This window comes from Sus scrofa, chromosome 18, assembly GCF_000003025.6.
Source record: "Sus scrofa isolate TJ Tabasco breed Duroc chromosome 18, Sscrofa11.1, whole genome shotgun sequence".
NCBI lineage: Eukaryota > Metazoa > Chordata > Mammalia > Artiodactyla > Suidae > Sus > Sus scrofa.
In genome coordinates, this window is record NC_010460.4 from 13713197 (window position 1) to 13729988 (window position 16792).

Consider the following 16792-nt stretch of genomic DNA (forward strand, 5'->3'; position numbering starts at 1 on the left):
AGCCTATATAACTATCAGGCTAAAGCAAGCAGATATAGGAAGGGCTTAACATGATTAAAAAACAGGGCAACCACAAATCAAAACTGAACATTACATTCACAAAAACTGAAGACACAACCACTCAAAATCTATGGGATGCTGCAAAAGCAGTGCTCAGAGGGAAATTCACAGTGATCCAGGCCTTCCTCAAAAAAGAAGAAAAATTTCAAATTGACAACTTAATCCACCACCTAAATGAATTAGAAAAAGAACAACAAACAAAACCTAAAGTCAACAGAAGGAATGAAATCATAGAGATCAGAGTGAAAATCAGTAAAATAGAGATTAAAAAAACAATAGAAAAAAACAGTAAAATGAAGAGCTAGTTCTTTGAAAAGGTAAACAATATTGACAAACCTCTGCTTAGACTCACCAAGAAGAGGAGAGAAAAAACCCAAATAAACAAAATAAGAAATGAAAAAGGAGAAGTCACGACAGATACTACAGAAATACAAAAAACCATGAAAGAATACTATGAACAATTGTTTGCTAACAAATTTGACAACCTAGAAATGGACAACTTTCTAGAGATTTACAGCCTGCCAAAAGTGAATCAAGAAGAAACAGATCAACTGAATAGACCGATCGCTAGAAATGAAATTGAATATGTCATAAAAACACTCAATACAAATAAAAGTCCAGAACAGGTGAATTCTACCAAACATACAAAGAGGAACTTATACCCATCCTTCTTAAACTTTTCCAAAAGGTTGAAGAAGAAGGAAAACTCCCAAAGACATTCTATGACAGGACCATCACCCTAATTCCAAAACCAGACAAAGATACCACCAAAAAAGAAAACTATGGGCCAATATCTTTGATGAATACAGACGCAAAAATTCTCAACAAAATTTTAGCTAACTGAATCCAACAGCATATAAAAAAGATCATACACCACAACCAGGTGGGATTCAACCCAGGTTTACAAGCATGGTTCAAGATACACAAATCAATCAGCATCATACACTACATTAACAAAAGAAAAGTCAAAAACCACATGATCATCTCAATAGATGTGGAGAAACATTTGACAAAATACAACATCCATTCATGGTCAAAATTCTTACCAAAGTGGGTATAGAGGGAACATACCTTAACATAATAAAAGCCATTTATGACAAACCCATAGCAAATATAATACTCAATGCAGAAAAGCTGAAAGCCTTCCTGCTAAAATCTGAAACAAGATAAGGATGCCCACTCTTGCCACTGTTATTCAACATAGTATTGGAAGTCCTAGCCACAGCAATCAGACAAACAAAAGAAATAAAAGGAATCTAAATAGGAAGAGAAGAGGTAAAATTGTCACTGTATGCAGATGACATAATACTATATATAGAAAACCCTAAGGACTCAACCCCAAAACTACATCAACTTATCAACGAATTCAGCAAAGTAGATTAACATTCAGAAATCAGTTGTATTTCTGTATACTAACAATGAAATATTAGAAAAGGAATACAAAAATACAATACCTTTTTAAATTGCACCCCGAAAAATCAAATACCTGAGAATAAACCTGACCAAGGAGGTGAAACACTTACATGCTAAGAACTATAAAACATTAATCAAGGAAGTTAAAGAAGATGTAAAGAAATGGAAAATATTCCATGCTCCTGGGTTGGAAAAATTAATATTGTAAAAATGGCCATACTACCCAAAGCAATCTACAGAGTCAGTGCAATTCTTATCAAATTACCCATGACATTTTGCACAGAACTAAAGCAAACAATCCAAAAATTTATATGGAGCCACAAAAGAACCAGAATTGCCAAAGCAATCCTGAGGAACAAAAACCAAACAGGAGGCATAACTCTCCCAGACTTCAGGTAATATTACAGAGCCACAGTCATCAAGACAGTGTGGTACTGGTACCAAAACAGACATACAGACCAATGGGACAGAATAGAGAACCCAGAAATAAGCCCAGACACCTACGGTCAATTAATCTTTGACAAAGGAGGCAAGAACATAAAACGGGAAAAAGACAGTCTATTCAGCAAGAATTGCTGGGAAACCTGGACCGCAACATGCAAACCAATGAAACTAGAACAAACCCTCATACCATGCACAAAAATAAACTCAAAATGGCTTAAAGACTTAAATATAAGACAAGACACCATCAAATTCCTGGAAGAGAATATAGGCAAAACATTCTCTGACATCAACCTTACAAACGTTTTCTCAGGTCAGTCTCCCAAAGCAGCAGAAATAAAAGCAAAAATAAACCAATGGGACCTCATCAAACTGACAAGCTTTTGAACAGCAAAGGAAACCAAAAAGAAAACAAAAAGACAGCTTACAGAATGGGAGAAAATAGTTTCAAATGATGCAATTGACAAGGGCTTAATCTCTAAAATATACAAACAACGTCTACAACGCAACAGCAAAAAGCCAGCAACCCAATGGAAAAATGGGCAAAAGACCTGACTAGACCGTTCTTCAATGAAGATGTACAGATGGCCAACAAGCACATGAAAAAATGCTCAACATCACTGATTGTTAGAGAAATGCAAATCAAAACTATGAGATACCACCTCACACAAGTCAGAATGACAATCACTAATAAGTCCACAAATAGCAAATGCTGGAGGGGGTGTGGAAAAAAGGGAACCCTCCTGCACTGTTGATGGGAATGTAAGCTGGTACAACCACTATGGAGAACAGTATGGAGGTACCTCAGAAAACTATGCATAGAACTACCATATGCCCCAGTAATCCCACTCTTGGGCATATATCCAGACAAAACTTTCCTTGAAAAAGACGTGCACCCGTGCATTCTTTGCAGCACTATTCACAATAACCAAGACAAGGTAACAACCCAAATGTCCACTGACAGATGACTGGATTAGGAAGACGTGGTATATATACATGATGGAATACTATTCAGCCATAAAAAAGAACAAAATAATGCCATTTGCAGCAACATGAATGAAACTAGAGACTCTTACAACTGAATGAATGAAGTCAGAAAGAAAAAGAAAAATACCATATGCAATCACTTAGATCTGGAATCTAGTATACAGCACAAATGAACCTTTCCACAGAAAAGAAAATCATGGACTTGGAGAACAGACTTGTGGTTGCCAAGGGGGAGGGGGAAGAGAGTGGGAAGGATTGGGAACTTGGTGTTAAGAGATGCAGACTATTGCCTTTGGAATGGATTAGCAATGAGATTCTGCTGTGTAGCATTTGGGAACTATGTCTAGTCACTTATGATGGAACATGATAATGTGAGAAAAAAGAATGTATACATATATGTGTAACTGGGTCACCATGCTGTACAGTACAAAATTGACAGAACAGTGTAAACCAGCTATAGTGAAAAAAATTAAAAATCATTATATTAAAAAAAATAAAAATAAAAAACAGGAAAAAAATGTTATTTATGGAGTTTCCGTTGTGGCTCAGCAGTAATGAACCCAACTAGTATCCCTGAGGACCCAGGTTAGATCCCTGGCCTCACTCAGTGGGTTAAGGATCCAGTGTTGCTGTGAGCTGTGGTGCAGGCCAGCACAGCTCAGATTTCACCCCTAGCCTGGGAACTTCCATATGCCTCAGATAAGGCCCTAAAAAGACAAAAAAATTAAAATTTTATTTAATGAGGTGGAAAAAGCTAATAAAATAGAAAGTAGAAAGAAAAGGGAAGATAAAAATCAATACAAAAAGATGGTTGGCTATAACCAAAATGTCCTCATAGTTATTTTAGAAGGGTAGAATGTGTGACTTCTCTCTTCCTTTTGTTTATTAGTACGTTCTAAATTTCCTACAATCAATATTTATTTTGAAATAAAAAATAAAAGCTAAAAGATTTTTTAAATACTTGATTATTAATTTTTAGTCAGGTTCACAGGTTCTAGGACATGACTCAGGTTGTAAAAATAAATAAATAAAAGCAATAGTGAGAAATGCATATCTAAATTCACATTAAGCAAAAAGCCTGCACATACTACAGACACATATACCTGTATCTAGTGTTTTAAAATCACTTACTGGAGCTTAATTCAAAAGAACAGAGTCAATAGCATGTAAGATGCTCTATGAAATCCTTTCAGTCCCAACACTTTATAACTAAACCATAGGTGTACTTGTATTATAATTCTAGATCACACTAACGACTAGACCATAAAAATTGAAGACCTCATGACAGGATTTTCAAAAATTTAATAATGACAAGAGGTTATCTTTTCTAATCTTATTTCCTTTCAAAAAAGTGAATGGATACTATGGTTTCATAAACAAAGAACAAGAATATTCTCCATCAAGAGTTATAACAGCCCAAAAGAATCATGGGCAGAGCAAAAAAATTCCTCATTTGTACTCTAATTCTTAATTCTTACTTAGAAAAAAGAAAAACCAGTTTAAATGAAAATAGGATATATGATAAAATTGATAAGTGCTTAAAACTGCAACAATTTAAACAATTTCAAAATTAAGAATTTAAACTGGTATCTTCCATAGTGCTATATCAATCAATTATAAAGTTGAACATCCTAGAAAATGGAAAGTTAAAATGAATGTTTTAAAAACAATATAATCCATTTTACTGAAATTACAACAAAAAATTTCCAAAGGGCTAACTTCATGGAAATCTGACGAAGAAGGATGCACTGTATCCTCTACACTAAGGTGTTCACTTAACTTCATGGGTTGGCTTTATACACTTTTACTGAGATTAAAAATAAGCTGGAAAATGTGTATCTTTGTCATTACCAATCTGTTTTTAAGTATGAAATATTTTATAATTCTAGAGTTTAAAAAACAGATCAAAAAGAAATTAAGACTACGCCAGGTCCTTAACCCACTGAGCAAGGCAGGCATAAAACCTGCATCCTTACAGAGACAGTGCTGGGTCCTTAACCCGCTTAGCCACAACAGGAACTTGTAGATTTAATATTTATTTATTTATTTATTTGTCTTTTTAGGGCCACACCTGTGGCATATGGAAGTTCCCAGACTAGGGGTCGAATAGAAGCTTCAGTTGCAGGCCTAGGCCACAGCCACAGCAGCACCAGATCCAAGCGGTGTCTGCCACCTGCACCAGAGCTCATGGCAATGCTGGATCCCTGACCCACTGAGCGAGACCAGGAATCGAACCCACATCCTCATGGATACTAGTCCGGTTCGTTACAACTGAGCCACAACAGGAACTCCAAGTTTTAATATTTCTAATTTAAAACTTAAAGAAACTATTATCTAGGGAATAAAGTACTTTGTTATTTAAAACAAGTCAAAAAAAGCAGTAATTAAGAAATACTAATTAAGGGATAAAACTGCTCTAAAATATAGATCATTTGAAAATCAAAAACAAAGGAGAATTTTCTTTTATGATCACATTGCTTTTACCACATCTTGATAATGAGTTCTACACACCATGCAGAGCTCCACCTAGTGGTTAAGTGGTGTTTTTTTTTCAATTCAACTAAATACAATATTAAATTGTTTTCGTCAAGAGGAAAATAGGGGAGGTGTGTCGGCAGAAGAGAGTAGGGAGTGAAATCCCCAATACTCTCTTAAAAAAAAAAATAACAACCTCCTATTTGTTTAAAAAGTTCCTCTGAATTACTCTTTCTTTTGTGGGGGGGGGGGCCACACCCACAGCATGTGGAAGTTCCAGGGCCAGGGATTAAACCCGTGCCACAGCAGCATAGCAGCATCCTGAGCCACTGCAGTGACAATGTCAAATCCTTAACTCACTGCGCCACAAGGGAACTCTTGAAATACTTTTTTATTTTTAAGGCCCCTAAAAACATTTTTGTGCATTATTTAAGCTGGTAGGACATTTCTATAAATATATCCTTCTAAGGATTATAGTATGCAAAAATATATAGCCAGTTAAAAATAGTATGAGATAATGTGAGTCTTACACACAAAGTGGTTTTTAAGAATTTGTGTACAAAATAACAAATGCTCATAAAAGTTCTCAGAAAGAGACAAGGAGATGGTGCTTACAAGTTCTTAAATAGAAGAGTAACTCTGGCAGAGAATACTATAACTGGTCTCTTGAATAGTTAAAAACATTTTCAATATGTGGAGACAGGAGAATCCATATTATTATTCTTTTTTTTTTTTTTTTTTTTTTTGCTTTTTAAGGCTGCACCTGTGGCATATGAAGGTTCCCAGGCCAGGGGTCAAATCGGAGCCATAGCTGCTGGCCTATACCACAGCCAGCAACGCAGGATCCAAGCCACATCTGCAACCTACACCACAGCTCACGACAACACTGGATCCTTAACCCACTGAGTGTGGCCAAGGATCGAACCTGCAACCTCATGGTTCTTAGTCAGATTCTTTTCTGCTGCTCCACGATGGGAACTCTCACATTATCATTCTTAATTAAAAATGCTAACTACAGTTTAGATAGCAGATTTACAACTATTTTAAACACACAGATCTTTCAAACAAGAAATTCTATTTCTTGTAATCTATCCAAGAAAAACCTCCCATTAGTACAAAAATACATATGTACACTATTGATGAGAGTTTAAACTGGTAGAGGTCCATTTGGTAGAATCTATTAAAGCAAAAATATGCACACTCTTTCATATGGAAATGAGGTATCTTCTTTGAGAAATATACGGGCTTATAAAATACTTGATTCAGAATTTTTGTGACAGTAAAAAATTCGAAACAAATTAAGTGCTTCTGAATAAGGCAAATGATTAAATGTTACTTCCATACTATGGAATAATGAGCAATTTTAAAAGTTACAACTAGGTATGTATTATATATATTGTTCAATGGGACCACAGGTGAGAGTATTACAAAAAAATATAACCAAAAATAATATTTGAGGGTGCTTTGTTTTCACATTAGTCTTGTACGATTGTCACAATTTTAGAACTAAGAACACTTGACTTTAGAGTAAGCACCTTTTTTGGGGGGGGCGGGGGGCTGTGCCCGTAGTATGTGGAAGTTCTCAGGCCAGGGACTGAACCTGTGCTACAGCAGCAACCTGAGCCACTACAGTGACAATGCCAGATCCTTAATCTACTGTGCCAAAAGGGAACTCCTAGAGTAAGCACTTCAATGATTCCATAAACACTCATTTATTATAGCTGATGAAAAAGTGATTTTTTTAAGAAATTAAAGTAACCAATCCCTAAAACCAGAAAAGATTAGAAATCTAATTCTACCTGCTTCTAAGGTGTCTGGTTCATCTGGTCTCTGGGCAATCTGTAAGTAATACAGCAGAGAGCCATACAGGTGTGTCCTCACTCGCTGGAACCCACCACCTAAGAAAAAAGAGTAGGAGAGTAAAAACCTTTTTTCAAATTAAAGTTATAGCGAATACAGAAGTTGCAATTTATAGAAAATTTAGATGAAAAAACCTGTCTTCAAAATGAAGTCTAAGAGTTTCTTCAATATGATGTGAAGTGAAGAATCTCCAATAGAAGCAAACCCCACCACAGGGTTCTCCGCTGGCGGAGGTGAGGTGAAAGAGCTATCAAGCATAAAAGCATAATGGGCCTCTCCAGGTCCCAAGACTAACGGTTGCTTCTGTTCTGTGCGAACGGCTTGGCTTAGGTGAGCGGTCAGGGTGAACACGGCACCTGCTACCACTGGCATTAACTCCTGTGCGGCTTCATCATCGAGGATCTAAAAGCAGAAAGAGGATCTGCTTTCAGCTACAGTCATGAACATGTCTTATACATTTAGCTTTTCAACTACCATAAGAACTTAAGAATAGAATTGCATTGTTCAAAGAAAATAAAGGCTAATGCACAGGAGGAAATTTATTTTTTTTTGTCTTTTTTTTTTTTTTTTGCTATTTCTTGGGCTGCTCCCGCGGCACATGGAGGTTCCCAGGCTAGGGGTCTAATCAGAGCTGTGGCTGCTGGTCTACACCGCAGCCACAGCAATGTGGGATCCGAGCCGTGTCTGCGACCTACACCACAGCTCACAGCAACGCCGGATCCTTAACCCACTGAGCAAGGGCAGGGGTTGAACCCGCAACGTCCTGGTTCCTAGTCGGATTCGTTAACCACTGCGCCACGACAGGAACTCCCACAGAAGGAAATTTAAATTGCTGGGTAACATGTTCTTAACTAGAAGAGATTCCTATCAGAATTCCCTAGAGATTTTTAAGGAAATTAAAATAATGTCTCACCACGTCTAGGGTAGAATCTGTCATGTGTATATATATATATATATATATATATATATATATATATTTTTTTTTTTTTTTTTTTTTTTTTTTTGTCTTTTTGTCTTTTTCTAGGGCTGCTCCTGCGGCATATGGAGGTTCCCAGGCTAGGGGTCCAATCGGAGCTGTAGCCACTGGCCTACACCAGAGCCACAGCAACGAGGGATCCAAGCCGCGTCTGCAACCTACACCACAGCTCACGGCAACACCGGATCCTTAACCCACTGAGCAAGGCCAGGGATCGAACCCGCGACCTCATGGTTCCTAGTCAGATTCGTTAACCACTGAGCCACGACGGGAACTCCTGTCATGTATATTTTTAAAAAGCTCCCTAGAAAATTCTGATACACACTCTGGTTGAGAGCGATTAGTGTACAAAGTTAGGACCTTTCTCAAGGAAAGTCTTAACAGTGGTGTTGCACAACTCTATTTACTCCCAATCTAAAATGGAAAAAAAGGAGTGGCAAACTATGTTTCAATGGTATAAATATGTATTCGGCTGTATAAAACAATTTAGGAGGCATGGTTACCACCTTATCATGCACATCTTGTAAAATATCACGAATAATCAGTTGTCGATCTTCTGCCTGAATTAGGTCCTGGGGACAAGCTGTCAGTATGATCTCTACCAGCTGCCTCCATGACTCCAGCGCATGCCGTTTTGCATGAAGACACTGCAGCAATTTGTTTCTTCCTACCACGTACTGAAGAATAGTGCTGATCTCCTAAAGCCGCAGAAATTGAATTGCAAGGTTAACACAGAGGCAAATAATGTCTTTTCCTAACAGGTTCCGAATTTTAATTCTGTCAGCTAAACTGAAAATATATATAGTATACTTAGGAAACACATGCATGGCAGTCAACAAATGATTTTTCATGTTATACTGGTGGCCGGAGCATGAAAAATAATACATAAGGCTGTGTAGTGTGTGTGTGTGTGTGTGTGTGTGTGTGTGTAAGGCAGGAGACAGAAGTGATGTGGGTGGAAATGAGTTTCTTATTCTGTCTTCTTTTAACTGTTTACTTATCTTACTCTGGAGCACTAGAGTTAGTTGCCTAAAACCCAGTTTCAACGGCATGTTGATGGCTCTGCCTCTTGCTTTGGCCTAGCCAGCTGAGCTCCCATGTATGTGCTTCTTCCCACCTGACCTCTTACCCTACCTCCCCATTTGTGATGACAAATGAATCTCTCTTCCCTGACGGACAGGGAGCAAGTGAAATCCATCATACAGTATGGACAGGTTATAAATCCTCAACTAACTTAGCAGAAAAGATGCTATTTTTTCTGGTACCCAGGCATTAACTTTTAATGTCTAATTCAACTTTTAACAGTTAAAAAGTCAAAAGCGAAAGATTCTATTCAAGTTTAATTTTTTAAGTAGTTTTCTAATAATGAACTAGAAATCAATGAAATGGTTTGCCTTCTAACTGGCAATTTAGTTTAAGTAGTTAAAAAGTTAAAACTAATACATACTCAACAGGGCTTACCTCCATTAGAAGAGGTCTCTGTCCTATGGCTGCCATACCCTGAAGGGCATTTACTTCAGCAACAAGAACTCTATGAAGAAGCTATATAATTGAGAAAAGAGAGAAAAATAAGACCAGTTCTACTGGTAGAACAGTAACCTAGCAATTACTATAAACTGCCCTACGGTGAAAAGTTGCAACTATCTTTACTTACAATCTAACAATGGCACTGTCTAGTTTCTAGTCAAGAACAGTGGGCATCCCTCACCTTCCAGAGAGTGGTCCCAAAGAGCCTCTGCAGCAGGTAAATTAGGGCAAATGCACAGGATATCCTCTTCCTACTAGGGAGTTCACTGCCATTTAGGTGGTAGGGAGTTAAAGAGTTAAAACCACTCCACACTTAGAGCTGGGTGGCATGATTACTAAGAGGAAGGTGACAGGGAATCTTTTAAAGAGGTAAAGTTAGTGTGGCCTATTCGGTTTGCTTTCCTGGCTGTTTGACAAGTAAATGCCACAGTCCAATAAATCACTATCTCTATTAGGAAAAAAAAAATTATATTTTTTTCCTAAAAACTCAAAGTCTGAACCACTTGATACTGTACACGCTCTAAAGCAATGCTCACCTTGACATTGCAGACTGTCTGTCCCCGTAAATTCTTGTGTTCACAGTTAGCGATTACTTGTTCAATCTGGGCTCGATCAAAGAAATCCAACTGTAAAGGCTCAGGGATCTCCTGACTGAAGTCAATGGAGTCAAGAATACTGAGAATTTTTCGACGTACTAGAAATAATAAAAAGTAGTTCAATTCTACTTGGGACACCGAGGAGAAAAGCTAACCACTATATTCAGCTCAATCTCAAAGACAGAACCATGTTCAGAAAGGGAATCAGTGTGGAAACTGAAAACTGTTGAAATCTAAATTGGATTTTATTTTTTTATTTCACCTTTGGCTTTACTCATGGCATGCGGAATTTCCCAGGCCAGGGATCGAACCCATGCCAGAGAGTGACAATGCCAGATCCTTAACTGCTGGGCCCCCTGGGAACTCCGGATTTTATTTCTAATACATTCATTCGCAAAAATACTTTTCCCCATCCTATCTTCCTAGTTATTTTAAAAAATTCTTTTTCAATGACAATTCTTTATATAACTTTTCTACATCAATTCAGAATTTGCAGATACAGAAATGAATTACCTCTTGAAATTTTCAGCCATTTAATACATACACATGTACAAGCTTATTACAAATTCAGAAGACTTTACCTTTGGTAGCAGTGTCAAAGTGCAGGAACCCAGAGACAGACCTATTTTCATCTTCTAATCCTCCTTCCCCATCTGCTGGAGCATCAGTAAAACAGATCAGAAAAAGAACAACACACTCTGGTCCCAACAAGGAAAGTGCTCACTCTCTAAAATGGCTAGATTTAAAAATTCTAACTTCAGACTCAGCCATAAAAAAAAGAATGAAATAATGCCATTCGTAGCAACATGGATGCAACTAGAAATTACCATACTAAGTGAAGTAAATCAGAAAGAGAAAGACAAATGAATACCACGTGATATCACTTACACGTGGCATCTAAAACATGGCACAAATGAACCTATCCGCTAAACAGAAGCAGATTTACAGACATAGAGAACAGACCTGTGGTTGCCAAGCAGGAGGAGGGAGAGTGGGATGGACTGGGAGTTCAGGGTTGGTAGATGCAAACTATTACTCAGAATGGATAAACAACAAGGTCCTACTGTATAGCACAGGGAACGATATCCAATCTCCTGGGATAGATCATGGTGGAAAGTAATATTAAAAAAAAAACAATGTATATATGTATGACTAAGTCACTTTGCTGAATGGCAGAAATTGGCACAACATGGTAAACCAACTATACTTTTACTTTTAAAAAAATAAAAAAAAAACACTCTCATAAAATTTATATGGAAATAACAAACATAAAGTATTTTATTTCCATGTCTTTGTTTCTAGGTCAAAGAGCCCCTTGCAAGTGAATAGTAACTGCAAAGATGATGAGGACTTCTCAACAACATTCATCTAATTCTTCCCATCTCTATGAGATCCACTTCACAACTGTGAAGAGGATAATCAGAACTCCAAAAGAAGCAGGACCCAATCCTGCCAGTGAGATGAATAGAAAAGCTTCTGCTTAATTTGCATCTAAAGTACATAGTAGACTATCTTGGGTCATGTTGGCTCCATGTGGCCAACTCCACTGCATATCGGTATATATGAATACAGAAAAATGTGAATGCTTTAAACAATAATAAAATGGCAATTATGGGTGATTTTTAAATTTTGTGTTTTAAGGAAAAAAATCTAAAAGCAAAAAAGAACTTGTTGGTCCTACAATCACTTAACTAGGCACAAGATTCAGATTTGTGCTTGCATTCGCACACACCAGTCAGCAGCACAACAAAACAAATGCCAACGTTCACATGTTCACCTGAGTATGGTTTCACTGGCATGTCATCCAGTAAGAGGTGCAGGAGCCTCTGGGTGTGTGACCTTTGGCGATTCAGAGAAGTTACCCTTAGTTCTATTGAGGCCGTCTTCATCAGCCATGACATCTGGTTCAGCATAGAGATTTCATATTCTGGAATTTAAACATATATGTTTAGTTTCCTAGTGTAACATAAAAACAGCTATTCTCCCATGTAACACAGTCAATAACTTATGGAACTGGCACCATAATAATTTATCACTCTGGAAAATTAAAAAAGAAAGAAATAGGTGCCAAGGGAGAAAAAAATCAGCTAGAATATGTCTATGAAAGCTGAGCAAAATTAACTGAAAAACAAAAAAGAATCAAGTTTCTGTTGCCAGAATAATCTCACATAGATCTAGCAATGTCTGAGTCTGTCATATTTTGATATTAACAATTTAATACTTAAAAAGAAAACCCAAGTAATTCTCAAATACTTAACTTGTTTAAAAAACAAACTATCATAAAATCTGATTTTTATTTCAGAAAACAAATAGATTTTCAGAAACTAAAATAAATTATGATGTCTTAAGATTATCAAGGACATTTGGTCTAATATACAATTAGGGTTGGGAATCACTTATACAGTAGAAGTTTTTGAATGCAATATTATTTTAATATGCCTGGCTTTGAAGTCCTAAACTATAACAGTTTTATAAACATAAAATTCACCAAACACTGCTTTGAAGAATTTCTTTTTTCTTTTTGGCCACACCTGCAGCATAGAGAAATTCCCAGGCCAGGGACTGAGCCAGCGCCATAGCAGTGATAACGCTGTATCCTTAACCCTCTGAGCCACTGGGGAACTCCCAAACACTACTACTGCTGCTGCTGCTGCTACTATTACTACTGCTACTACTAATTACAAGCAAACTAGTACATTAGTACTACTACTAATAATAATAATTACAAGCAAACTACTATATTAGTACTAGTACTAGTACTACTACTACTACCAAGCAAACTACTACATTAGTACTACTACTACTAATTACAAGCCAACTATTACATTTAGAATGGATAAGCAATGAGGTCTTACTGTACAGCACAGGGAACTATATCCAATCTCTTGGGATAGAACATGATTGGAAATAGTATGAAAGAAGAAAAAAGAATGTGTGTGTGTATATATATATATATACACATATGTACATGTATGTATGTATGACTGGGTCACTATGCTGTACAGCAGAGAATGGAGTAACACTGTAAATCAACTACAATTTTAAAAAAGACGGAAACAAATAATTACAAGCAAAACTAGATAGATTAATTTTTAAAAAGTAGGTACCATAATAGGCAAAGTATTAACAAATTAGGTGGAAAAAAGCATTTCTCAAAAACCTTATAAACAAAATCTTAAGGCTAAAAATAAAGTACACTTATTACAAAAATGAAGGGAACACTTTTGCCAATAGATAATTCCCAACAGTCTCTTATACCATACTCTGAAAAGAAGCTGATAGTTACTACTAATGGAAATCTATTATGAAATCTGAGTCAAGAATTCCTAAAACATAAAATGATGCAAAATAAACTTTAAAAAAGTCAATAAATCAACTATAATTCATAAAATGTACAACAATTTTTTAATTAAAAGAAGTAAATAAGGGGAGTTCCCATTGTGGCTCAGTCAGCAGTAACAAACCTGACTAGCATCCATGAGAATGCGGGATTGATCCCTGGCCTTGCTCAGTGGGTTAAGGAACTGGTGTTGCTGTGGATTGTGGTGTAGGTCGAAGATGCAGCTCGGATACTGCATTGCTAGGTTTGTGGTGTAGGCCGGCCGCTGCAACTCTGATTTGACCCTGAGCCTGGGAACTTCCATATGCCGCAGGTGCAGCCCTAAAAAGCAAAATAAATAAATAAATAAGGGAGTTCCCATCGTAGCTCAGGGGAAATGAATCTGACTAGCACCCATGAGGATACAGGTTTGATCCCTGACCTCACTCAGTGGGTTAAGGATCTGGTGTTGCCATGAGCTGTGGCGTAGATTGCAGACACGGCTTGGATCTGGCATTGCTGCGGCTGTGGCGTAGGCTGGCAGCAACAGCTCTGATTCGACCCCTAGCCTGGGAACCTCTGTATGCCGCAGGTAAAGCCCTAAAATGACAAAAAATAAAATAAAGTAAGTAAAAAGCAAAAAAAAAAAACCCTAAAAACTCAATAAAACCACTATTGTCTGGATATAACATGAACTCTGAAAACTGTTAAAAATTCGTCAAAAAGAAAATTCTGTAAAATAGGATCCTATAAAATATACATTGCCTGAAATAATTCTGTTGATCATGTCAATAAACTAAAGTTATACATAGCTTCCACCATAATTAGTTGCCTATTTTTCATTTCAAGGCCTGAATTAGTTTCAATATATACAAAAGAAACAAAAGTAAAGATGCTTACTGAAACAATTTTCACTCAAAAAAATCTAAACTTTCGGAGTTCCCGTCGTGGCGCAGTGGTTAACGAATCCGACTAGGAACCATGAGGTTGCGGGTTCGATCCCTGCCCTTGCTCAGTGGGTTAATGATCCGGCGTTGCCGTGAGCTGTGGTGTAGGTTGCAGACGCGGCTCGGATCCCGCGTTGCTGTGGCTCTGGCGTAGGCCGGTGGCTACAGCTCCGATTCAACCCCTAGCCTGGGAACCTCCATATGCCGTGGGAGCGGCCCAAGAAATAGCAACAACAACAACAACAAAAGACAAAAAGACAAAAGACAAAAAAAAAAAAAAAAAAATCTAAACTTTCAAAACTTCTTATATAAATATTTGCTTATTCCTTTAACACAATTTAAACATTTTATTTGTTAGTAAAAGGATCAAATTCCATCCTTAAACAGGCCATTTAAAAATATTGCTGGCAATTAAAACATTTTCTCAAGCAAACTGTAAAAGCAACCCAAAGTAACACACAAGCAAAGTAAAAAAAATGAGAACAGAATTCCACAAATTCTAAAACTGCTACCCCTAAGTGTTAAAAAATTAAAATCAGTCAACAAAGATTTCACAAATTTGTTTCAATAATAAGAGAAAATAACATCCTACCTTTGTTAGAAAATGGTAAATGTTGCAACTGAGAAAATAAGAAATCCTGGCTGGTTCTCAAGTATCTCATAGTAGGACCAGATGTATCAGAGCATGCACATAACTGATATATCACCTAAAGAATTATAATAAAATAAGAATCTTTCGAAATCATCTTTTCGTATTACACAGTTTAAGACAAAAGGTGAACTGAAATCTACTAAATGCAAACTGAGACCCTTCAGCAACTCAAGCAAAAGAGAAAAACATACGCACATATAAAAGAGAAGTTAGAGTTACAAGCAGTTCTTGGCGCACTAACTCAAACTATATTGGAATACCCTGGAGAATGCTGATAATGACTAATCTTAAAATAACCCTAAATATATTAATATATATACATGTACTTAATTAACGAATTTTAGTATTTTAACTATTACTGGTAGCAAATTACTCTGAAGTAACTTCAAAAAACCAAGTTATATATTTATCAATTGATGAAAATGTTGGGATTAGAAGATCTCTTGCAGGAATCTAACCCTATGTATTCGCAAAGAGCAATGGTTCACCTATCTAGTATTCACTGTGACTTTTTTCTTGGCCACGCTCACAGCATGTGGATATTCCCTGGCCAGGGACTGAACCGTACCACAGTAGCAACCCAAGCCACAACACTGACTACACCAGATCCCCAGCCTACTGAGTCATCAAGGAATTCTCTGCTGTGGCTTTATAAAACTAGTAACAATGACTGGTTCTAAATTAAATCTGTGTCTAGAAACATAATCTTAGGAAAAAACACAAAACGGAGTTCCAGTTGTGGCTCAGTGGTAACAAACCTGACGAGTACCCATGAGGTTGCAGGTTGGATCCCTGGCCCTTTCATGGCATGCCCAAGGTAATTTAGCTAGTTAAGGGGCAGACATAGGAAGCAGAGGTCTTCTGACCCAAATCTACAATTCTCTGCACCAAAAAGAAATAACTTGAAACACAGCATCCTTGGAAAGTTTCTACATTACGTCGTTGAAATGCATCCAATTTCTCTTATTTTTAAGTGATCAACATAGATCCAACATACAAGATCTTGGGATTGTCCTTTCTGGATTTTATCCAAGAATGAAGATTGGTCAAACTACAAAATGAACTCATTTCAACTCGGTCCTGAGTGTGAAAGTATTTCAACTGTTATACTTCCATATTTGTGATGGATTCAAGCACTGACTTAAGCTGCTTCTCTTAAGGGCTACCAAGAGCAGCCTTCCATCTACCTGGTAACAGAGCTCGGCGAGTTGAGGCGATTCTCTCACCGCCACCGGGCCTGTCCTCCCTTCGGTTCCTTTCTCCAAGATGTTCAGGATGGCATGAAGGCATGTCCGAGGGCAACCTAACACTCCTGCATGAAACCAAAAGGAAACACAGCTTCTCTTTTAAAATTTCGGCATTAAAAGCCTTAAAGTACCTTTATAAAAGTTAAGTTCTGTCCAAATATACTCTACTGTAAACATCCTTTCAAACATTGAAAAAAAAAAAAATTGATACAGAAAACTTGTTGCATACTAATTTTCTAAGGCTTAGTTTGCCCAGACCTGATCTAAGTCCTTGAGATTGACCCATCACACT

At 37.1% G+C, this 16792-nt stretch overlaps 1 protein-coding gene across 4 annotated transcripts in view; it reads right to left on the reverse strand.

Moving 5' to 3' along the window:
* NUP205 (nucleoporin 205) overlaps nt 1-16792 on the reverse strand; it is a 103473-nt gene that overhangs the window by 38896 nt on the left and 47785 nt on the right. For all 4 annotated transcript variants that reach the window (XR_002340483.1, XM_021079230.1, XM_021079228.1 and 1 more), the window contains 9 exons: nt 16441-16565; nt 15194-15308; nt 12113-12262; nt 10917-10988; nt 10276-10433; nt 9674-9754; nt 8719-8910; nt 7371-7638; nt 7176-7274 (listed from right to left, as the gene is read on the reverse strand). Coding sequence is in view for 3 of the 4 variants with exons in the window: in XM_021079230.1 (XP_020934889.1) it covers nt 7176-7274; nt 7371-7638; nt 8719-8910; nt 9674-9754; nt 10276-10433; nt 10917-10988; nt 12113-12262; nt 15194-15308; nt 16441-16565 (1260 nt within the window). In the remaining variant the exon portion in view is untranslated. The remainder of the gene's footprint in view (nt 1-7175; nt 7275-7370; nt 7639-8718; nt 8911-9673; nt 9755-10275; nt 10434-10916; nt 10989-12112; nt 12263-15193; nt 15309-16440; nt 16566-16792) is intronic.